The sequence below is a fragment of the Schistocerca cancellata genome, chromosome 4, assembly GCF_023864275.1.
Source record: "Schistocerca cancellata isolate TAMUIC-IGC-003103 chromosome 4, iqSchCanc2.1, whole genome shotgun sequence".
Lineage (NCBI taxonomy): Eukaryota > Metazoa > Arthropoda > Insecta > Orthoptera > Acrididae > Schistocerca > Schistocerca cancellata.
In genome coordinates this window covers 483,727,660-483,753,968 of record NC_064629.1, presented here as the reverse complement: position 1 = coordinate 483,753,968, position 26,309 = coordinate 483,727,660, and the positions used below count along the sequence as shown (strand labels likewise).

The 26,309-nt window shown below is 37.1% G+C and overlaps 1 protein-coding gene across 4 annotated transcripts in view; it reads right to left on the bottom strand.

Moving 5' to 3' along the window:
- Positions 1–366: 366 nt before the first annotated feature.
- The window catches only part of LOC126183624 (vesicle-associated membrane protein 2), a 31,029-nt gene continuing 5,086 nt past the window's right edge, over positions 367–26,309 (bottom strand). The window contains exons 4-7 of one of the 4 annotated variants that reach the window (XM_049925743.1): positions 18,329–18,408; positions 18,049–18,100; positions 11,257–11,350; positions 367–1,703 (exon numbers count right to left, since the gene is read on the bottom strand). In XM_049925743.1, coding sequence (XP_049781700.1) covers positions 11,271–11,350; positions 18,049–18,100; positions 18,329–18,408 — 212 coding nt within the window. In that variant the 3' untranslated portion in view covers positions 367–1,703; positions 11,257–11,270. The remainder of the gene's footprint in view (positions 1,704–11,256; positions 11,351–18,048; positions 18,101–18,328; positions 18,409–26,309) is intronic. The other 3 variants (XM_049925744.1, XM_049925745.1, XM_049925746.1) reach the window with 3 other exon arrangements.

Below are 26,309 nucleotides of genomic sequence, written 5' to 3'. Positions count from 1 at the left end.
TGCTGCAGTTTTGAGGACTTATCAGATTCTTTCACTGACAACACATCAGTGGTGGATTTTTTTTTTTTTAAGATAACTTCAAGGTAACAAGTTTTTCTGTCACTGCTAGCAAATACTATGGATGAAACTGCTTGGTTTCACTTTCACCGTTTGCATTCTTGTGTGTTTTAGGAACCAATTTTTCAATTTGCTTAATTTCATTTCTTCCTAATTCACTTTACTTTTTTAAATCTTTCCCCCATAAAAATTTTACTGGGACTTCACTTGTGAACAATGCATTTTGCCATTTTTATTTATTTTTCTGGTGATATTATGTAATATTAAGGGGATTCATTAATACATATTGTTTAATACAAGAAAAACAAATTTCATAAATACGTAAATACTTTATTCCAACAACAACGGAATTGTAAACATTAATACAAATATGTCTTGTTAAATACATACATCTTGTGCTCTTGCGCTCTCTCATAAATACTCTGTAAACTTTTTCTGTGAAACAAAAAAGCAACCAACTGCAAGCAGCATATTTTTGTGTGGCTTCATATTTGGCTCAGTAATGTTTCATTCTGAAGCCATTGTTTAAAAAAAATAAGTGGAAAAAGCCAACATCAGAGCCAGTACAATTAGCTGCAAGAAATAGGATACGTTCCCTACAAAATGCCAAGAGCACTATGCCCTGTGAATGTAAAGGCAAACAACATGATAACAGCCCACATTTTGAAAACTTTTTGTGGAACGTACAAAATCCCTCTTAAAATATATATAGTAAATTAAATGAGTAGTATCAAAGATGGTAATACAAATATTTTTAACTATTGTATCACAGCTTTTATATCCATTTAATTCAATGATTCTGGAAATCTGAGTTTAGGAACTTTGAAGTTTCACATTTAATATTGACAACAAAAGCCCCTTATATGAACTGAAACATCCAAATTATAAAGCCAAAGGTTAAGTATATTTCAGAACTTCCAAAGGAAAAAACACATTTAGAAACATACATTTCCTCCCACCCCATGTCTAAAAGTGTGATCATCCATTCATACACACACATATAAAATTTGCAAAATAATATTTAATTCTACTTCTATATATAAACATTTTTTATAAAAAAGCAACTTCAGTGACTTTATGAATACTCCCATAAGGAAATAAAATAAGATAAATATTTACGCATGTGTATGAGAGACTACACCACCACTGTTACACAAGAGACTGTTACAAAACTTGCTACAAAATTAGCATACTATACCCAGAGAAAATATATTACATAAATATATGTATATAGAAGTATTAAGTGCACTTTCCAAATAGAAAAATGGACATCACCAAGATTTTCAGAGCACAGCAACTAGAGGAGTGCTATGGCATTGTGTGGGTATCCACAAAAAGCAGCAACTTATGTCACAGTATAACCTGTGTTAATCATGCTGGAGTGTCATGGAAAACACGGAGCTAATCAACATAATTGGCATGGATGACAAAATGTTCAGTTTTCAGTGATAAAGCAGTACACTTTAGTTTCACTAAGCATCAGCAACAACCAATTTAATATTTTAAATATATTAACAGTGGATACTGTGTGTGTGTGTGTGTGTGTGTGTGTGTGTGTGTGTGTGTGTGTGTGTGTCGGCGCATCCACAACATCCAATTCATCCAGCAATTTGACTCCATCCCAGGTCGGCTTTCAAACATGTCTTCTGGAAAGAAAGAGGAAAGCATCAGGACATATGTAATAATTGTCAACCTGCAACAGCAGAAACTTTAATATTTAGTGATCACAGTAAAGTGAAGGTAAATGAGCAGTCAAGCATGCACTGCTGCATTTAAGTTCCCATGATTGTTGGTAACCACAGAGCACAGTGGGAGTCAAGATAAAGTAGGTACTATTCCATCAGCCAATAACAGTTTTGCACCAGTTTCCTGGGTTAAATAATGTGATGAGTGTACTGAAAGTGTTCATTGCTCTGTTAAAAATGTCTAATTTTATCCAAAAGCATTGAGTGACAGCTTGTTCTCAATTATGAGGCCACAGGTGCTGACTGCAGCTACTGCATCATATCTGAAGTGGTAATATGTCAGTATTGTTTAACTTCAGACAACTTGTTCATGATCTAAGCACTCAATTAAAATCGACCAATCTGACTGGCAACTAAACTTCAGTTAAAACAATTTCTTTAAACATTTTACTTTGACCATGCTAATTAGAATCAGGTTCTCTGTGCTGAGTAATTAAGTAACCCCTACAGTTTGCAAACCACCACCACCTATGTCCTTGCAGGACAGTACCTTTGTTCATGTTGCACTGCACCGAGGATGTGCGTGTGAATGCACTATTGGTGTGCTGATATGTTTATGTAAGAATGGATTTCTTTTGTTTCCATTCACTGCTTTGGAGGTGGTGTGACTAGTATGTTGTATGATCTGACTAAATTGCTACTGAACAACCTATTACAGTGTCCAGTGATTACTTTTCCATTTATTGCAATGGTGTTCTAATTCATACACAATTTAGGGAGGCATTATTTCATACTTCCCTGAGAAAAAGAAGGCCAACAACATGATTGCTTAGATGCAGGCTTAACTTCAAAGTGTGTGTCTTAAGATTATTTATTATGATCTGACACCATATTTTACCGAGACATTCTGTACCTTACATACTAACTACACGTAAATACACGGAGCCATTCTGTTCTAACACTTTCACATTATCAGAATTACAAATTAACACGAGTTCTGAGATGAGTAACAAAAAGGTCCTGGATATGTTGCTACGGAAAAATTGTTGAAAGTCTTCAAAACATCTGTAGTAGTTGGCTGAGGACAGATGAGCTAATGACTATCTACATCGAAGATACCTTTGTTGGGCATGACGACAACTTCAACTTCAGCTGCCAGGTAAGGCACCCACGTGTGTGGGCATTGTATTAGTGAAGTGTGTTCTGTGGAGTTGCCTGAGAAAATGGCAGAACTTTCCTGATTTAGCAGTTATGGTTCAGAGAGGTCTCAACAATAGAGTATCTAGCCTGCAAGCTGCATTCAATATGATCTCAAACAGTTACACTTGACATTTACCATTATTACTCAATAATGTAGACTGCCAGATTGCCCTCAACATGGCACCATCTAACACATATGTGACCATTATTGGAAGTAAGGCTGAATCTGGAATTGTGCTGATTGGAAATACGTTGTATGCTTGGATATCAGTGATGGCACTAATGTGTCCATTTAAATCTGAAGGTTATGGTTTCTGGACCATATCAGCAAGTGCAAAAGCATGCATACCACCAATCCAACTCACAGCAGGTGGTACCAAGCCATTGATAAGTAGTTCCGCACTCATTGCAGTGCTCGTGTACTGACCAAAAACTGGACATGATGGAAGTTAACTTGTGCTGTTTCAGTGTATTACAGCATCACCAGTCATTGTACAACAAATTCACTTCTAGCAGAGCAATCATGCTGTTTAATCCTAAGTTACTGAAACGTTGATATTGTGCCCTCAGAGAATTATGAGGAATACTGGCACTTGCTTTCATGTCCCCACTTCATTTTACAGGTGTTCACTGGTTGACCTAGGCTTAACTCCAACCTTTGCAGTTTTGTGACAGAGCAGTGCTATCAACACACACTAGTATCTGATGCATTGTTTCACACATCATCCCTGTTCACTCATTTAGGTCACTGTTTCTGGGTGCTGCAATTTCCACATTGTTTTAATTTGATTTTCCACATAGGAAATCTGAAGTGTTCTAAGGTTTGCTGCTGTTCATGACATGTGTAACTGAGCTGGTGAATGACGCTAGAAAAAATGAGGTGGTTTGTGAATGATGCTGTTATAGTTTGGAAGGCACATTGCCAGTAAATAATAAAATATTGGAAGTAGTGCAGAAGACTAATGCTTTGATCAGAGAATAGCAGGTGGTCCTCAACAGATACGTGTGTTGCATTGTCTGTAACTACACAGAACAACAAACTGTTGTTATATACATAACTTGTGATCAGACAATGTAAACAGCAACAACTGTAAATTATCTGGAGTAACCTAAAGCAATTACAAGATATTGTTGCGAGGAGAGCAGATGCAACCCCGAAGAACCACTGGAAGAACTTTAGGTAATTTTAATTCACTGACGAATGAGGTAATTTACAAGGCCTTATTTACACGAGTCTTTAGTGTTTCTTGTCACTCAGAAATTCTTACCATGAGGTGGTATTAACAGAGAAAACAGAAGATTCAAAAGAAGAGTGGCGCATTTTGTCACATCCTTAGTCAAGTGTGAGATGGAAATTCTCATCAAATTCCAGTGGCAGCCACAAGGGAATGATGGTGTGTCACACAGAAGTTTACTGTTAAAACACCAAGGGGGAGTGTTCCAAGAAGAGAGGCACAGTAGTGTTTCATAAAGACCCAATTCTATTGTGAACCCTTTATTTACTCTTGTGCTGTGTGTGTTCTATACTGGAAATAAAGTTTCTGCAGTAAAGTTCTGTCATGATGAGCTATACCATAATTCACAGCGAACTGCATATGCTGATTCTAGCCAAGCACCTAACGTTGACTATGCAAGGTAGTAGTTGGACATCAGTTGTTCCACAAGTACATCGCCACAAGTGTGAAGGGGATGTGGAGTGGCTTGTTTGGAGACAAACTTGTAGGAATTCATAACCTACAACGAATCAAAAGCAATCCCCTTTATAACTCTTTCCTTACATAAATCACTAATATTATAACTACATAAAAGTTTTCTTCATGTTGGTTGAAAATTTCACCAGAATTCAATGAAATTTGATGGACAACTGCTCCCAGGTCTGTTTTGAATATATCACCCCAGGAACTCACCAATGAGATACGGCAGTGGAAGAGGGGAGGGGAGACAGAGAAATTTTGTAAGGGTTATCCCAGATACAAGGGCACAGTGACTCAGACATACACTGAGGTGACAGAAGTTATGGGATAGGTATGCACAATTACAAATGGTGATAGCATTGGGTAGAGCACTGCGTCTGCATAGCTAATTTGCACACGTAGCGTTAGTCTATTTCACTTGCTATGTACACGCACGTGGAAACGTGTGGCTGGCAGTTCACTCACTTAGTATCACACAGTTCTTACTCCACTTGTACAGCTTCAACACAATGTAGTGGCACTAACAGTGCTGCTTGAGTTCAGATGCATGTAGAATTAGAATTTCTTTTTAGCTGTCAATTTTCCATTTTTTGTGTGGAGAAGGTGTATGCTGTATACATTAGATTCACTACGTGTTACTACAGAATAATGAAAATTAAAGTGATAACTGAATATTGAATGTTATTCCAGATCACTGTTGCCATTGTGGAACTGTATATTTCCACAAAACAGCTGATGAATTAATGCTCACTTTTAGTCAGCTGCTAAAACTGCGCTGACTGACATATATTGAACAGAATAAATGAAGATTTACGTCGAGGAGTGTGACGACAGACTACAACCGTCAACTTTGTTTATAATTAACTGAACTTCAAACCCATTACTCTGCAGGCTTTTGTGACTAAATCAAGCAAATGAACCAGTAGGGCTCACTATATTTGATAACACGAACAGAAAGAGAAAGGAAGCACAAGATGTAGTGGTGAAAGAGATGGGTATTATTTGAACAAATTTCTAACTACATAATTATTCAAATACATAGATTATACAAATTTATTTGCCAATAAATTGTCTGTAATTTGAATGACAAACAACACATAATGCCACGCTATTTTCTTTGTGTACTACTTCTACAAAATTAGAACTTTCACCCACGGCACAGCACAGTTTCTGTTTGATAAGTAACTTATTAATAGTTCATCCAGAAATGTGCCTTAGTGGCTCAGTGCAATAAGTTCCAGACTACAAAACTGAGGCTTAGAGTTAGACCCCCTGTTGGTCCTACAATTCTCTCTGTTACTTATCACTTCTTTCACCTACAGCAATGATGATAATACCACGTCAAGTTGCTCCGTATTTTAGAGTACATGTTGAAATGCAGATCCCCAACTGGCTGTGTAAGTCTGTGTGGAGGTGGAAGGAAGTCAAGGGCACACCACCATGCCTAGTAAAGCATTCCAGTAGTGAAACCAACCTTCCCAGTTGAGCAGAGCTTTACTCTATTTGCAGCGTAACAAATGAAACACAAAAACTCTTCTAGGCAGAGGGCCTCAGCAATTTGAGCTGTAACGTACTAGGCAGCCGCAATGTTCAGCAGCCAATCAATTTAGCCAGCCAGTTGGTCAACCATAACTGATCAGCTGAGTGAGATGGATGTGGAATATATTATACCTTTTTTCTCATGGCACATGTACAAGACTATAATTACACAAATTACTTTTCCATTGTTTTATTTGCTTTATGCACTGTGGATTACAAGTTCACTTACACAGATTTTGGAGCATACGGAAACTATAGTGACTCGCCTATTTTTAAGCAATCAATTTTGCATGAAAATCTCATTAATAAAAATTTATGAATGCTGATGCTGTGTGTCATGTCAGAGACGAGGCATTTGGCATGACTGAAAATTTAATGCACCCTTATGGAGAAATGAGTTTAATATACAATAAAGGAACCTTCAACTACCGACAATCTCGCGACTATGCAGTTTATGGAATGCACTTTTGGCACTCTGGCAAATAAATGGAGAATTTTTCTATCACTCAATGGATGTTCTAGAGAATTTAACAAAATTATTTGTCAGATGCCTATGAATTTGAAGACATATGGTAAGTCCCTCCAGAGCTGGAAATTCTCCAGATCCTACAAGCTGCCTAAACTCATTGTGCAATCTGTTTCAGGATCCAAGGATGGTCTGGCTGCTTAGACAAGTGCACAGAGACTGAGGTCAGTCACATGTTCTTCACGTGACAGCCTGGTCATGACTGGTAGTGTGGAGCCACGAAATCACAGCTGCCCAGTGCACAGGCAACAATACATGTCATTGTTTTATTGCCTGCTGCAGCCTGGCTGTTTCATGCTTAACAGCCCTTACACTACTGACTTGGCTCCATTCCACTTCCTCTGCGTCTGCCAATGTGTCTCCCTGTCCCACTGTTAACACTGTACAAAACTCTCACTCTTCAACAACTTTTTAGATTGCAAACACTATCAGATATTCGTGTCTCCTCAATATAATTACACAATTTGTCTGTGTTATGCTATAAAATAACTGAACCAAGCAAGAACTCAGTGGGTCCTAATGATTACCACCACCACCACCACCACCACCACCACCACCACCACCACCACCACCACCATTATTTCAATTTAAAGTATCCTAAAACGTTTATGGAATGCTGCTGGATGTCAAAAGTCATCCACAGTGTTTTAGGATTAACTCTGAGAAAGCTTGTCATTAGAACATGGAATAGTTTTTCAATCAGACATCTGTCTATGCAGTTACATACAGCTTTGAGATTCAAAAATTTTGGAAGAGACACTGGGTTCGAGTATCTGGAAGGTTTCATAATATTGCAGCACACTTGCAACTTTTGTACTGTTAAAGTGTCAAGATACAATTGGAAGAATTTTGCCTTTCTACACCAACTGCAAATAGTGCAGCACAATCTGACCCATGATTTAAAAATTAGTTCACTTCTATCGCTATCTATGACCAGAGGAGGCCTAAAAACAACTTCAGACATAACAGCTGAAGAAACACCAAAGAAATCTGGTTAAGAGTTTTGAATGACATTATGTTGTGAAAATATTTTACTAGGAATGCAATTTGACAAGTGAAGTGGAATGACAACTAATTATTTGCTGAATACTACAGTGGAATTGACGAGTTCTCAAGTTTTTGATGAAGAACATTGTGAGCTGAAAGTCATATCAAAGTGGATGCATTCAGGAGTGCACCACATGAGCTGAATGTATTTTGTTTAGGTTTACAATATTAAATCTCTGTAAATCTAATACTGTCTCTGATCAAGCATTTCAAAAAAAGAAGCAGTTGTTCTCTAAACTAATTTAAAACATACAAGAAGTTCATTAGTTTAATAAATGACAAATAATTGGAGTTGGATTTCAAATTTACCTATTATTCTAAGACTATTCCAGGATGAAACAAGTGTGTTTATTCTTGTAACTGAATAATGTTTTGAGTATTTGTTATTCATGAATAAAGAATAATAATTTATATCTGTATTCATTATTCGCCATTTGTATAAATTTCACCCAAGTCTAGTGCCAAGTCAAGCTCATCGCACATGTGCAAATGAGCATGTACATGCACTCATGCTTCTGTCATTAGCATCAGTAATCTATGACAACTTCTGCAATCATTCACGAAGCGTATTCACACTTTCACTCGCACACTGCAGACGTGCGAACCATGTGGATACTCCACACCCTTACAGGGCTCTAGTATTGGACACCCAATGTATGAAAGGGCAGTAAATTGTCAGTCATCATTTGTACACAGCTAATTCATATGTAAAGGTTTTTTATGTGATCATGGCCTCATGACAGGAATTAACAGACTTTAAATGCAGAATGGTAGTTGGAGCTAGACGCACGAGACGTTCCATTTCAAAAATTGTTACGGAATTCAGTATTCCAAGAGTCACAGTGTCAAGATTGTGCCATGGATACCAAATTTCAAACATTAGATGTAACCATGGACAACCCAGTGGCAGATGGCCTTCACTTAATGACAGAGCAGTGGCATTTGCGTGGAGGTGTCAGTGCTAACAGACTAGTAACACTGTGTGAAATAACCACATAAATCAATGTGGGATATATTATTAATATATCTGTTAGCACAGAGAGACAAAATTTGGTGTTAACTGCCTACGGCAGCAGATAACCGACACGAGAGCCTTTGCTACCAGCACATCACCTGCAGCACCTCTCCTAGGCTTGTGACCATATTGGTTAATCCCTACATGACTAGATAAGAACAGCCTGGTCAGATGAGTCCCAATTTCAGTTGGTAAGAGGTGGTGGCAGGTTTCGAGTGTGGTGCAGATCCCACAATGCCATGGACCCTAGTTGTCAACAAGGTACTGAGCAAGCTGGTGGTGGCTCCATAATGGTGTGGGCTGTTTTTACAGGGACTGGATCAGGTCCTCTGGTCTAACTGAACCGATCACTGATTGGAAATGGTTATGGTCGGCTACTAGGAGACAATTCGCACCCATTTGTAGACTTCATGTTCCCAAACAACAACAATGGAATGCTTACGAATGACTACACGCCATGTCACCAGGCCGCAACTGTTTGCAATTGGTTTGAAGAACAGTCTGGACAATTCGAGCAAAGGATCTGGCCACCAAGACCACCCAACATGGGACATGATCACATCAGTTTATGCACAGAAATTTGCACTCTCAACACTTTCACAATTATGGACAGCTATAGAGGCAGCATGGTTCAATAATTCTTCAAGGGGCTTTCAACAACTTGTTCAGTCTGTGCCACGCCTGAAATGAAACTCCTGCAGCGAATGTAAAGGTTACGTTTTACTGTATGGAGGGGGGTTTGAAGTTTAGGCTGCAACTTATAAAATGCAGCACTGTGGACATAAAGGGGGGGGGGGAGAACATTTAGAGCAAGTAAATGACAGATTGCCTTAAAAAGTAATGAAATGCCATGAAAAATGTAAGGAGTTGTTAAGCCGAAGCAGGAAGTCTCTTATTCCCTGTAGTGCAGAAGGACAATATAAACAAAACAAATGCAATAGTTCCTAAAACATACATGAAACACAAAGACCAACTATGATCTAATTTACCAAATCAACAATGGAAAATATGAAACATACTGAAAAACATACCACCTACACTAATATTCTATGGTAGACGATAAATTTATGGAAAGTGGCATTTGGGTTATGAATCTGTTAAACTGAGAGAGGAAGACAAAAATCAGCTTTTGGAAGAAAACAAATGAAAGGTAAAACATTTCCAATTTCACCAATTCTTCCAGCTTAGTCATAGTCGTATCTGTTATACCACTAGTTTTATTTATTTCAATCACTTGCTTAGTGTTGTCATCCCTTTCCTCAACAATTACAGTGCTCAACAGAATGTTTAAAATAATTTTTCCATTGTGCACAAGCACTCCGTCTTCAGGCCACAAGTGGCCCATCGGGACCATCCGACCTCCTTGTTATCCTCAGTTGAGGATGCGGATAGGAGGGGCGTGTGGTCAGCACACCGCTCTCCCGGTCGTTATGATGGTTTTCTTTGACCAGGGCCGCTACTATTCGGTCAAGTAGCTCCTCAATTGGCATCACGAGGCTGAGTGCACCCCGAAAAATGGCAACAGCACATGGCGGCCGGGATGGTGACCCATCCAAGTGACGGCCACGCCCGACAGCGCTTAACTTCGGTTATCTCACGAGAATCTGTGTATCCCCTGCGGCAAGGCCGTTGCCAACTTTTCCATTGTGACAAGCTTTCTTCTGTTTCCTTTGTCAGTGTCCTCACACTTGCCTCATATGATTCTGCACTTTCCACAATACCCTTGTTCAGTTGCTCCTTTCTAACATTCAAGGTGCTGTCCCTCCATTATATTGGATGTTGCTACTTAGTTATGACCTTTGCTTTCCTTAGATTTATTCTGTACATCTTGGAAGCCCTTCCATCCATGGTCAGGTGTGACACATTAAGCACTGATATAAGGCTGTCAGCAGTTCTCCGAAAACAGAAGAATGCTACAGATTAGATGGATAGATCAGATAATAAATGACAAGGTACTGAATGGAACAGGGGAAAAAAATTATGGCACAACTTGACTGAAAGAAGGTATAGGACAGATCCTGAGGCATCAAAGAACTGTCAGTTTGGTAATGAAAGGAAGTGAAGGGGATAAAAATTGTAGAGGGAGACAAAGTCCTGAATACAGTAAACAAGTTTAAGTGTAATTGACTGCAGTAGTTATGCAGATACAGATAGGAAGATGCTTGCACAGAGTAGGCAAGCATGGAAAGCTGCACTGAACTAGTCTTCAGCACTGATTTAGACAATCACAAGCAAACTTACTTCAATAATTACACAGAGTAAATCAAACTTTAAAATAGTGATAAACACATTCATATATTAAAATCAGGAGCCAGTAACTCCTGCAAGTTCATTATTGTTATCTCACTTAGATTTCTATTTATTTCAGTAAAAAATGATAAGAAAGGCACCAACAAATAGTGACTTCACTAGTAGTCACACTAAGAATAATGAACATGGTTACTGACTATACATACAAAATTAATTAGAAATTTTATTTGCAGTGATACATACCTGACACGATGACTTTATTGTGATAGGTTCTGTGGGGCAGCAGTTGTGACAGCAGCTGACTCTCCTCCTCCGGAAACTGAACTCCATATAGAAGCTGAGATTAGATAACCATCAATCAGTTACAAACTTAACTACAAATATTTTCTAAAATAGTACTCCATACAGGGGTGCATTGAGACTTTAGTCGAATATTTTTACTTATTATTTGTCACTTATTTTGAAGTTTACTCAACAGAAAGTTTGTTGTAGGAACACTTACTAGAAGTTTAGCACTATGAATAAAACATAGCTGACTGGATAAAGCAGCTTGGAGAGAAAACTAATTTTGCAGGAGCAATAAAGAATTTCATACAGTCTTAGTATTAGAAACCAATTTAAGTTTTGTATAAATTACTTGTCTAATTCTTTTTTTAGGCTACCATCATTATAGTTGTGCCATTTGTCTTTTGCTTACTGCTCTAACCTTACTCTTCCCTACTACTTTTCACTGCACTGGAGTCTTCAGCTGTATGCATTCATACTGCTCCAATTCATTTTACCTTGTATACACAACTACCATGCAGCTACCACCTCAGTAATTTCTTTTCTTTCGGAATCCAGCAAACAAACATCATTGTCTACCACGCATTCACCTACACCCACTGTCATGCTCACCTACAATTCGTTTTCTGTAGTCTTAACTACGTTTTCCACTTCGGTCTGTTCACTGATCCCATGAAAAGTGTTTCTGAAGCAGTGAAAACCCACTTCACATTGTGTCTGCAGACTATAATAACCACAAATTTTGATGATTGTGTTTTAACTGTCAATTCACCAAATTCACATACACCAGTAACTCACTTTATGATGAAAGTGAGGTCAAACACCAAACAGGCACTACAAACAAATTTAGTGCTCAGAGACTCACTGAAGAGGATGCGGTCTCTCATACTGGCCAGCACATATGGATTAGTCAGTGCAGGAAGGGCCTCAATTTTTGGAGAAAATGCTCGAATTGCCACAATAATACTTCCAGAGACTAACCTAGCATGCTTTGATGAACTATCCTGTGCCTTAACTAATGAACTGGAGACATTTATATACTCTTTTCACAACTCCACAAAGAGAAGGAGTCAGTTGCTGACTGTGTACCGGTTACAATACTGAAGACAGTGGTCTTTTATTTAGTTTGATCTCTCTAAACTGTTTTTTTGCCTTAGTCATTGAGAAGAAAATTACTGCCATTTGACGCATATTGTTATGAAAAGGCAGACTGCCGGTTAGTGGTGGAAGAAAGTGATATCAATTCTGTAAAAGAGATTTCATTGTGGGGAAGGAACAAGAGATTATGCGCATATGAGTGAAGAACGACTTTTATACCAATTACTAGGGCTTTGTAGCTGGTGATTATTCTTTCGCTCCTTGTGGTACAGATTTTGATCTTGTACAACTGTTGCTAAAGAGGCATGGCCAAATCTATAGTATACGTCACATATCAGGGATAATTGTGAAGTACAGCAAAAGTAAGTTTCCCCTTAAGGGAAGTAATAAAATCAAATATTTCTCACTTTAAAAGTCTCAGCAAATCATACATAAAAAAGACTTCCTATCAGAAAGAAACTGGGAAGAGAAACATTCACAGTGTCTGGGTCCTCACTGCTAGCATGTTCATACACGCTTTTTGAATGGCTCAACCAAGCTAACCTGCACCCAGATAACTCACAAATCTACCATATCTAACACTAGGTCCCAATAAAATATGCTTGCTAAATTAAGAGAAAGGAAGACGTTTCTTGTATACCTGAGGAGTACAAACAATTTTATGATGTACTATGTTTGCCATTTCATCCACAATTGCTATTCAGATTATCGCAGCAGGTCAGACATGACCGAAGGAACAGATATATACTATGTATGTACATATATCATGTCTTGTCAGTAGGTGAAAACAAAACTAAAGATTTTCTGCAAAATGTCTAAATTATTACAGCTGATAGGTACAGCAACTAAGAATCTTGAAAACCATGTAAATATTGGAGAGAGTTATTAGTAATATTTTAAAATTAAGTTTGTACTTAAAGTGTACTTAAAGTGAACAGCACTTATTTCCTTCATACTTATCGTCAATGAATGTTTCCCACCATTCCTGAATTTTTGTGGTTTTTATGTGTATTCTATCAGAAATATGGGCAAAATCTAGTAATCTGCATCGAAATACATAATTATGTAGAAGGAGCCACAGTCCATCTTTATTTAATCATCCAAAGTAATGATACAAAATAATATGAAGCAAACCTGTGACTATTACATTGGGCAGTTTTTTTCTACATTAAACACTGTTCATTTTACTCTAAAGTTACTTAACTGAACTGAGGCCCTGTCAAACAACATTCGGTGTCTTAACTGGTGATAAAAAGAATGTCTATCAATTTAACTAATAAATAAAATAAAAATTTTTATTGACCTTTTATGCAGAATGCAGTTAAAAAATATTCCTTAGCGATCTTCTCATGGAAGCGCACAGACATTTTAGTTAAGCTATTTGGAAAGATGCATCCACATAAAGGAGAGTGCTTGGAGAATGTTATCTTTTTCAAGAAATACTTGGTGGAAACACATATAGCAATGAAACTCCCTCTCGAAGAGGTCACAGATCACACCTGCCAGCATCAGATAAACATTACCGATTCTGCACCGTTTGAGAGTCAGATGTTCATATCACCAACATTCCTAAAATACTGACTGCTTCCTCTTAATGTTACAAAGGAAACAACATGATGCCTCTCAGTGACAAGTTGCATCCCAAAATCTCCAAGTGAAAATATGAAGTTGTACTCTACATGTGTGGCGTTTATCAGACTCCTAATTATTCATCTTAAGTTAATGTTGTCTCTCGGACTTTCACAATGTTTTTTGCACTTATCAATTTTCATTTTCCCCCCTCAATAATTTATTAACAACACATTAAACAGAAGGTTATTTCACAAGGAAACTTTGACAGCAAAAGACGCTGCAGGTAAGAAGACAAAAATAAAATACACTCGCTGCAGAGAGAACATTTCATTCTGGGTACACAAAAAAGGAGGATGTTTAAGATAAAATGAACATTTGGTACGTGGAAAAAAATTAAACAATGGAAGCATGAAGAAAAAACTGAAGATTATGATCCATAGACAGCACATTTCATCAATTTGGAGGCAGAAGGCACAGTAACCAACAACAGGAAATTTTCTAAACAATTTGAATTTCCTTTAAATGTTTCTTACACAAGTTAACACAACATATTTATGAAAATTATCACCAGCTACATAGAAAGAAACAAGGGGTTGTAATTCATTAGAAGAATGAAGAAGACTGCAAACTTGTCTAAAAGCCTAAAATTGTGAGAGTTTTTAACACACTGTCAACAAAATCTACAGTAACTGCCCTCAAGAAAGAAGGCAATGCCTGATATAAGTTAGTGTTGTAAGTGCTTGCCTCTGGTGCAGGTAAGTTTCAACAGGGCGAAAGAACTATATAGAGCAACTTTGTAAGTAAGCACAAAAATCATGTACTATCCAACTAAATTTTAAACTTGCATATCAATATGAAAATAGTAAAAATTCAAAAGATCATTGACACTGCGCGCACGCGGGTCCAAACATATTTTCCAAACATACACAAAGTGTAAAAGATATCATAGAATTACCTATTGGGAACGATCTATTTGAATATATTAGCAACGGAACCAACAAGTACTACAGTCAAAATTGCAACAGAAGGTAACTAGATAAAAACATGCTAAATTTGTTGACTTTAAGAGACCTGAACTTGGATAATGGTTTGGGCTTGCTATCCTTATGAGAACTGTAAAAAAAAAGGAGCTAAGACCAATGATTAGTGGTTAATGAATCCGTTGATACACACACCAACATTTTGCAAAACGATGTTCCGCAACCGATTCAGACAAATATTATGTTTTCCACATTTTTCCGACGACAACAACAATAAAGCAGATAATGCCGAGCGCTTTTCAAAGTGAAATTCATAATTTATTATTTTTCCAAAAGTTTCAAGACACATTTAATCTAAGCCAGAACATCTCTATTGATGAAGGAATGGTACTGTGGCATGAACAGTTATATTTTAAAGTTTACAATCTGTTGAAAACCACAAAATATGGCATACTCATTCGGACACTGCGTGATTGAAGTACGGGACATATTTCATCATTCAAGATACATTCCAGCAATGGACAGCCTTCAGCAAAAACAGTTATGGAACTACTCACACCTTCTTATGGAAAGTGTCAGCACCTCTACATGGGTAATAATTATAACAGCGTAGAACTTGCAGAGAAGTTACTTGAAAAGAAAATTCGTGTTTGTGGAATGATATGGCAAAATAGAGGATTTCCAGAAAAATTAAAGTGCGCAGAACTCCATGTGTTTGAAGCTTGTCATCAATGGAAAGGTGACAAGCAGCTGGCGACAAGCCAAACAATCTGAATTAGCCCCCAGAATGAGATTTTCACTCTGCAGCGGAGTGTGCGCTGATATGAAACTTCCTGGCAGATTAAAACTGTGTGCCCGACCGAGACTCGAACTCGGGACCTTTGCCTTTCGCGGGCAAGTGCTCTACCAACTGAGCTACCGAAGCACGACTCGTGCCCGGTACTCACAGCTTTACTTCTGCCAGTACCTCGTCTCCTACCTTCCAAACTTTACAGAAGCTCTCCTGCGCAGGAGAGCTTCTGTAAAGTTTGGAAGGTAGGAGACGAGGTACTGGCAGAAGTAAAGCTGTGAGTACCGGACGTGAGTCGTGCTTCGGTAGCTCAGTTGGTAGAGCACTTGCCCGCGAAAGGCAAAGGTCCCGAGTTCGAGTCTCGGTCGGGCACACAGTTTTAATCTGCCAGGAAGTTTCAATCTGAATTAGCATTGCTGGTGCCAAGTAAATAAATTTGTATGAGACTTGCAGACAGCAAAGTGTTAAGAACTGATGAAATCCATTACCACAAATAACTGTACAAACATTGTACTGTACATTTAATTTCCTTCACTCTGAAAGATTTTATACAAAGTATTGGTGAGGACTGCGATCCTTAATCATGTATGCCAAGTACACCCCTTTTTGCTCATATTTTGGGGGTTTTAACATTTTCCTCAATTTTGCATTTTTTAGGTCTGGACCACATGAAAATGTAAAATACGAGTTTCACTGTGAATAGAAAGTGCAGAAGCATACTCAAAAAATTAAATTCCAATGTGTCAAATGGAAAGTGTAAAACCAATATCTACTAGCATTTTGTCTTAAAATGGTGACACAAGACTTTTAATGCAAAAGCTATCTAAAAATCAGAAGATTCTTCAGCAAACAATCCATAGATCCATGTTGGAAATTAACAGAAGAGATAATGAAATATACAAATGTAACAGGGTACAGACTGTAATGGAAGATTTAATTACCACTGTAATGAAAACAAAATGACAATGGACAGTGTGGGAAGCTAGGCGAAGAATGGAAAATGAGGAAGGAGCTCTTTGCCAGTTTCCAAAGGAGAATGGAAGGCTGAGACAATAATCTGATGGGAAATGGCTGGACAGCATTGAAGAACATGTAGGATAATTATTGAAATATAAACATTTCATTAGAAACTAATATAGCTATTTTCAAGCAATCCAACTAATCTGTTATTTATGCACTTGTTAAGTGGAGTTTTTATAAATATGAGAGTTCATGTTTCACTGCTATTGTAATAATAGATAGTGAGGTTGATATCCCGTGATGTCTGCTATCAGTGATTCCTCTGGCGGCTAGCAAGAAATGCCAGAGGGCCATCACATGGGCCTGACCAACGACACAAGCTGGAAATAAATCCCAGCTGCTGGAACACATGTCAAATCCAGCTGTGCTAATGTCTACCCCCATATATACTTTACTTTTATGGCCTTGCTGCTTTATGGATTTCAACGACTATTTTTTTCACTGCTGTTCAACAGATTGGCATATTTGCTGGACCCTGGGCTATTCACTTCATCTGTTCTACAATTTATGATGACATGGCTTGGACTGGAATTGTGAACTATCAAGTGATTACAGCTTATCTGTATTTTCTGTATAATACATTTTGTGCTGTTCCATAACAGGTGTAACAAGAACACTGTGTTAAGATTTCTTTATAGGAAATAGAAGTTTGTTCTTAAAAATCCAATTTTCTTTTCACAGTTCTGTAATTAGCAGATTTTATCTCAACAATTTATATTACTAACAGTATTTGAATTTCTATTCTTTACATGCAAGGAGTGCATAAAGAAGACATTACTAATCTGCAAACCAGTTTTTTACACCATGTTTCAACTTCAGTTCCAATGTCCTGCATGTGGTATTCATCAACCAATGCCGACAGAGAATATATTAATAGGTTGAATTTATATTGATTGCTTGAACATTTATTATTTTTCCTCTAAATGCAGGTTTGATTCCCTACAAACTAGTTCATTTGGAAGTAGAAACCAAATCACAATTGAGACTCATCACTCACAATGTGATAGATGTTATGCCAATATGAACTATGACACCAGAAACATCAAAGTAAAAAGATTTCATAAATAATTATCTGTTAACACGACCATGTCAATGAGAATTAGTATGTCAAGGATACACACAGTGAAAATTGCAGGAAGAGGGAAAAGTCAGGATATATCATTAGCCAGTTGACATTAAAGACTTATTAAAAGTGATGGTAATTTTATCACTATGGCACACTGAAATGTACTGATATGCTTATGTCAGGATATAAAACTACATATCCTACCACGTTATTGATATACATACCTATTATTATTATAAGGACAACTGTACAAACGATACCAATGATGATCATCATCTGAAACCAAGACAAATTAATCATTTCTTTTATTCTGTAGATAAAGAACAACTTAATAAACAAACATTATTACAATTTTTCAGTAGAATTACAACAAGCATATTGAAACAGGTGCATCAACTATGAAAAATGTTGAACTACAGCAGAACATATTTAATACTGAACACAACATTACATTTTTCCTTAAACCTAATGGACAAGAATGATATTAAATTAGTCAGAAATTACCTTTATGTTCTTCCACCAATACTTTCGTTTCAACTTTCCAGCCTGTTGCTCAAATTGTGATGCACCATGTCTCAGAGCATCTACTCAGAAACAGCAAAATAAATTACATATTAGACAAATTACAAAATTCACTTGCAGGAAAATCAATTCTTGAAAGGAAAGGATTTCTAAACAAAACCTAGATTAATTAGTAAATGTGAATAAGATCATTAGAGCATTCTTTTACAATATCACAACTTCACTGCACATAGTCAGAAACTCTTCTTACTTAAATATAAATATCTCATCACTGTTTCTTACATCTTCTGCATTAAAAGCTTCCGTACATAGGTAAGGAAGATTATGGTTTTTTGACAGTACTTTAATTGAAGAGGGCGGAACATTAGATTGGATAAAAATGGGGAAATAAGTTTGCCATTGCAAAAGGTAAATTAGTATGACTGGTGAAAATCATAACTACTGCATCACCACGTGAATATAAACAACAATTTTCCATCACTATGCCAAGTCATAGTCATCCAATTAGTTTCTAACATGACTCAAAGAAATAAAGAGAAGGAGAAATACAAGTCAAAACTCTTCCTCTTCTTCTAGCGCTTGCAAAATACACTTTTCAAAATATGTTACATTAATTTCATAAAGGCAAGTTTATTCCCATAAGCTTAGTTACTGCTTTTGAGAACCAAATGACTGCAAAAATTTGCAGAAATGTGTCTTAAGAAGAGAAGGAATAAGAACAACTTAGATTAATGAAACGCAAACACCTCTGTTCAAAGAAAGCTGCCTGGTTTGACAAGCAGGAAGTACATCCTACAGCTGTATCATCATGATGATCTTGCTTTAACTGCAGCGACATCTTGCACTTCAAATATTTGCTCAATTTGCAATGCCAACTACTTAGTTTTAAATTAAAGACATGTTCTTACATGGTAATGACACCACACAGGTCACAGTACCAAGCACCAATTTGGTGTACAATAGTAAACAAAAAAACCACCATACACATATTTAACAACACTCATCAAATGTCTTTCACTTAAAATATTTTGTAAGTACCAGTATTAGCTCTTGCAGTTAACAACTGTCTTATTCTTCTGTAACTACCATAAACAACCGATTAATGATGAGTGTCTAAAAATGTGATAAATACAATCTAGTTCATAATTTTCTTCATGTTTTAGAGAGAACTTTGAAACATATCTGATAACATTTCCAGAAGTAATTCTTCCACAGCAACCTTTTTCTTCTAGTTCATAATTAACTTCAATGCCAAAATCCTAGTGTAAGCCTCAAATTCATTGAAGCCACACAAACTATTCACACGGAAACTGGAACACACAACAGTCAGGTCACATTGAACATGTTTCTCCTTACTTGTCAACAGTCTGATAACAAAGAAAAAAGTGTAGCTGTGGAAAGGCTATGCCTGAAAACCTTTATAGGCCGCTGATTTTCACCTGCATACAGTTATTGCTGGCAGATAGCAACAACTGCCCAATTTTGTTATTAAAGTTAATAAATATTTTCATTATTACTATGCTGCATAACTTGGCACAACAATAAGAGTAATGCAAGAAGAGGTTTTCATGAAAGGTGTACCCACTGCAGCAAAATCAGCAATATAAGAAAACAAACTCATGTGACAGCAACAAAATTACAACTGACTACATAGTTAACCACATCTTTCTCTAGTTTTCTTGAGAAAGAAAAGGTTTTCGTGGTGAACTGGCACCAATGACTGATTTCCGCTTCACCATACTTTTCTTTCCCTTATACACGATTACATAAAGGATACTTTTTTCGTCTTGGCAGTTAAGGTGAAGTGTGACCTGATTTTGTTCTTTGCTGGTTTCACTTTTACTAAAAATTCCACGTTATACATTTAACCAAGTTCTGACAAGGTAAGTGTTTATTTTCTGATGTATTAATATGTCAACAGAAAAATCAGAAGGGTGATTTGCCAAGAATTCCAGGTCTTTCAATCATTGTACTGCACGGTTAGCAATACCCTTTCACTTAGTTGTAAGTCTTTATTGATATTTAATTTCACTTGGTTTTTAATACAGAGTGTTCACAAATGAGTCATTGGGTATTGAAACCCAAGCTTCAAATACATGATGCTCACGACTGTGTGCTAATAGTCAGTAAAGAGTACATTTTAATGATTTTTTTTTTTTAAGCCATTAAAGGTTTTGCTGTGATGTAACTATGAACTGTTCTGAGAAAAATGGAAAATGAAATTACACACCAACTCTTGTGCAGTGATGTATTGACATTGCACATACAAGGTCAAGTGTCATCACAACAAATCTTAGTGCTGCGGTAGAGACAGAAAGATATAATTCTCCACAGGTTCATGTCTCCTGTGCTGTTTCACATAGCTAAGTGTATGGCTCTACCTGCTCCTGAAAAAGTTGTGACAGGTATAATGTACCTGAAAATGTTGCAAAACTAGTTGTTTCATGAACTGATAGCTGTTACTCCTAACTTCAAATTCCAAAAGGATTGAGCTCCACCTCATTAGAATGAGGTAGTGCACCACTATCTGAACAAGGAACTTCCAAATTGGTGGATTGGGCATTGTGCTCCAGAGGATTTGGCACTCAGGGCCCCTGAGGTCTCCTGCCCTTCTAGTACTCTTCTTCAGGGATATGTTACGGAATGTTTACGTATCACATATGCTGGCAACACTGACTGAAATCCAGGATCATATCACTGCTGCACTCGCAAACACTGACTGGGTCATGTTTGAATGTGTGTAAGTTGAACTTTACCACCACATACATGTTCCTAGGGTAACACGAGATGTGTAAGAAACTTCAAAATTTACTTTTCCATACAGTGTATCCTTGCCTACTTTGCATGTAATATTTTGTAGAATACATTTATCCAAAAGCTGAAATCATTTTTAAACATCCTGCATTATGTTTATAAACTGAAGAGCAAACCTTGTTGAAGTTTGATTGTCAATGTGTGTATTTCCCTAGCTGTGAAACTACTTACATTTTATGTCATCTGACTGCAGTTTATCTTCTCAGAACACCCCCAAGATTGTATGTGTGACCACTTTGCTGCACACTGGCCTTTCTGTCAGCTTTTAATATTATCGTAAAACTGAAAAATGCGGCCAATAGTACCAATAGACAACAAAAGGGTTTGCTTCATCATGGAAACTACATAATGGTGCTAGTCAATCATACTACTGATTACTGACTAACTCACTAGTCAAGGACAAATGTTGTGTATGTTTAATATAGAACAGGTAAGTCAACCTAATATTCCCCACATGGTACACCAAAGAGAAATCTTTGAAGCTGAAACACCCACAGGAATATGAAATTTATTGTGAATTTGGTAAATGAGCACAATTCTGCCAATGGGAAATCAGAATTCAGTACTCAATACATTTGCCACACATTTAAAAAAATACATCACTGTGCCACATCTGTTTACTACAATAAACATTGAACTATCATGTACTATACGTACAATTTCAATGGAAAACTGGAAATGGTATGGAGGCTTTTAATACAAAATATGAAGTGTTACTCTGCAAGCAATACAGAGATGCGCAACATAAGGTACTGAGACCATGGACTCATGGAAGATGGATAGATATCATTAGAAACATGCAGGAGCAGAAATGCATGGATAAGTCTGGTGGATATCTTTTCTCAATGGTGAATGTTAAAATGGTGAATGAACGAGCTGTAATACTTTTTAGCCACATTATATCTGGCAAATGAATCATACAGAAATGGCAAATATGTATAATATTACTTCAGTACGTGACAGAAAGGAAAAGTGGAGATTAGGGTACACAGAGGCAGCCTCAGATGTTTACACACACTTTGTAAACAAGAATGATTTAAGCATTACTCTGAAAAATAGAATATTTTTAAATTCTAAACTCTTATGGACACCAGAACTAACGTCCACAACCTATGGATGTTAGTTCATAACAAGAACACACAATATCTTAGGTAGCAAAGGCAAATAATGTAATTAAACTCACTATTTTAAAAGTTTTGACACTCAGAATCTGTAGTTATCAAGTACTGCCAAACCTCAATATATCTAAGACCTGTCTGTATCGAATTTTTCCTTCATTCCCTTCCCTTGGAAGCCCAAAACCTTGATATTTTTGAAGAAAACCCGCCTTTTGAAAGGCTCAAGAAGGACAGATTTAACCTCTACATATCTAAGATCAGAGGACAAAAACACTAAATTGAAACCACCACTAGATATCTAAGCCTTTCATATGGTGAGTTTGCACAAATAAGGGAATCCCAGTCCTGCCCCCTCCCTGTATCAACGCAACAGTGATATCTGCATCGCATTGCAGCTCCCGCAACCTCCATGCTGGTGTGATTTTTGGCAGTGCAGTTTGACTGAGTGTGACAAGCGTGAGGCACGGGCTTTAAGCAGAACTGTCTGACAACCGCCAAAAGCAAAAGTCAACTGACAAAGTCAAAGCAGGAGTGAAGAAAAAGAAATATATAGCTGCACAGTTTGAGGTTCTGGCAAGAACACCATTGACCCTCCGCCACACACTGTCAGGTGGCTTGCGGAGTATGGATGTAGATGTAGACAGTAACCAAAAATGAAGACCGCCTGATTACCATGGATGAAGGGACAGATCGGAAATGATAACAAAAGGTTCCGACAACAGAGGAACAATATTTGGTTGACTTCTTTTGAAAGAAAATTCAGATTACTTTGCAGCAACATTGAAATATAATACATTTAATACAAGTAATGGGTGGTTAGAAAATTTAAGGAAAAGACATGGTACTGTTTTCCAAAAAGTGAATGGTGAAAGTGCCACTGTACATAACAAAATTTGTTATGTTTGAAAGTTAGAATTGCAAAGATCCTTCAAGATGACAAACAGAATGATGTTTTTAACACAGACAAACTTCGACTTTTTATAAATGTCTTCCAGACAAACCTACAGGAACAAGCTAAGCAAAGATAGTGTTACTGTTCCATTAGCACAGAAAAACTAAAGCCACTTGTGGTTGGGAAACCTAAGAAACTCCGATGTTTTTCTGGGCAAAAATCGTTCCCTGTCGAGTAAACTGAATAAGAAAGCATAGATGATGTCAGAATCGTTTTCCAACTGATTAACAGATTTTGATAGAAAAACAACTCCTGACAATTAAAAAAAGGTGGTGTTTGTGGATAATTGGAGTATGCACAATGCTATCAGTCTGTTAAAATCAATGACAAAGCAATTTTTACCATGTAACTACATTGAGATTGCAGCACTTAGATCAATGAATAATCAAGAGTGCCAAAGGAAACAACAGGCATGTGCCAAAGGAAACAACAGGCATGAAGTGGTCCGAATGAAACGTCACTGATGATGACTTCCTTACAACTATCAACATCTTAGATGCTGTGAAAATGCTGGATAAAGCAAGGAGAAACGTGAAGGGACAAATGATCGTCAATTATTTCCAAACATGTGGATTTTTGAGGACACATGGAAATGAGCAGCTGGTGGGGTTAATACTCAAGCACGTAAAATTTGTTTGATTCTGACACCGGTTTATGGGAATTCTGATTTTTTTTTATACAATACTTATAGGAAACATCTCATCACTATGCTCAAGTCCAAATGGACAAAAGTGGTGACTCACTGTAACACCACTCGTGTTCATTATGAAGATTCTGTGGATGTGGACAACGATGTCACTTTAGTAGGATCACTAACAGAAGCCGAAATTATTAACTCCGTTAAGACAGCGAATGAGAAAGAAGGTGACAACAATGATGAAGGGGAAGGAGAGGAGGTCAAAGAAGCACCACCCATGACGGCCAGGCAGGCCAAAGCAGCTCAACACCATCAGAATGTATGTGGAGAAGTGTGAGGAGGGAGAGGATAGTGTGTTCTCAACCGTCATAATCATAGACAATGATATTGACTCACAGGTGATCAAAAGCTTAGCTCACACTAAAATTACAGATTACTTTTAAAGCCAATGATTTCTGGAAATGGGCATGTACATACTGTGTATTCTTTTACTGAATTTAATTTTTCTTAGGATGAACGTGTTTTATTGTGAATCTTTTTGAACTTATAAATTATTGTCTATTTCTGAAGAAAAAGTAACATGCATAACAATCCATCTCGAGTTCTCTTATTTCCAATACTAAACATACACCTACATCACAGTACAGAAATTGAAAAACTGTGGATTGTAAACTTACTCCCTACCCAGCCCCCCAAAACCTTGTTATGCCGAACCCTTGATATAGCTAACATATTTTGCCTTCCCTACAGATTCAATATATTGGGCTTGACTTTAATCAATAACAGTAACAGTGCAATCATTAAAGACAGGAAATCCACAGGCTTCAAGGATTTTTGTAGATTTGCTCTGTGTACTTAAGCACTGGCTCCCCCCCCCCCCCCCTTTTCCAGGCTAACATTGTGTTAATATCTTTTAAAGGCCATTATTTTCACCATTAACTGTAGAAATTATTTATTTCATTGCTGCAGTTGCAACCTGTGGGACATTTTCAAATGGTACAGCCAAAGATTTTGCTTCAACACATGTCAAACTTTAAAATCCTATTACAAGCATACGTGTCATTGTCAAAATAGGACATTTCACTGTAGATATACAATAACACCAGATGAGTCTGAAGCTCTTTATGTCATGAAATGAGGTACATTACATGCAATATTCATATCATCCACATGAATCATTTCAAATCTATCTAGTCTACATCATTTCACCGGGTACACAGCTTCATACTCTTCTGATGGCCTATTTTGACTACAACATGTAAACATGTTGGAGAATTTTGAAGTTTGAGTTGTACTGAAACAATAACTTTTGCAGTACCACTTGAAAATGGTCCAAAGGCTAAAATTGCAATAGTGAAGTAAATAATTTCTACAGTCAAAGGCAAATCTGCTGTTTTAAAATTTATTTGCATTACCATCAACCCCAACCATGAGAAGTTAATCAATTGTGTTAATAATTTTTGCAGACAGAGTTCGATGCCTAATTCCAGTAATTGTTAAAACTAAATAAATTAACCATGAGAAAAATGTTGAACATGTAGCAGTACAGATCAAATTCGTAAAGCTTTTAGCTGTATGCTTCTGCTGATTGCCTCTTGGCAGTACATCACTAATCACTTCTTAACTAGACACAGAGCTACAACTCTACAGTACAAAGAACCACAATATTTTGCTGTGTGGGGAGCTTAACACAGATGTCTGAAGAGTTACCAGCTTGGCAAGAACTAGTGAAGAAATTTAATGATGTAATGGGGATAACCTGAACAACAGACCTATAAGAATAATGTTTTCTAGTTCCCCTGCTATTGACAGTATCTCTGTTAATACCAAAATATTATCATTATGAATATCACACAACATTTTGCTGGTGTACCAAATTATACCTAATATTAAGTAGCAATGGAAACATTCCAACATATGTACAAACAAGCATCGATGAGCAATGAGAAACATCATTCCAACTGTCACACATTTGCTCCATCAAAGTTACTGGAGGGATATTTACAGTACATATTATAATATTGTCAGTATGTCAGATGAACTGATGATTACTCCACACTATTGTTGTAAACCTGATAGGAAATGCTAGATCACATTTACAAAACACGAATGCAATGCAAACAAACTATAGTAAGAATTGGTTATTATTCGGCTAGGCTAACTAGCTACCTGGGCAGGGTGGCAGCACAGTCGTGTTTATGCCCAAGAAGCTGGGTGAGGAGGCAGTAGTACCACACACTTCACTACTATTACAAGGGGAGCAATGTCACATGCTACATGTCTTTATCTGCTGCTGAATGAAGTGTTCATTTACAACAAGAGCAGAAACAGGACACACACTATATCCCACTTTGGCTGCTTATGACACTTTGCTGGCAGTATCCACAAAACTACCTTCAGCAGTGACAATTGTGTGCATTTGTCATTTGCCATTTCAATCAC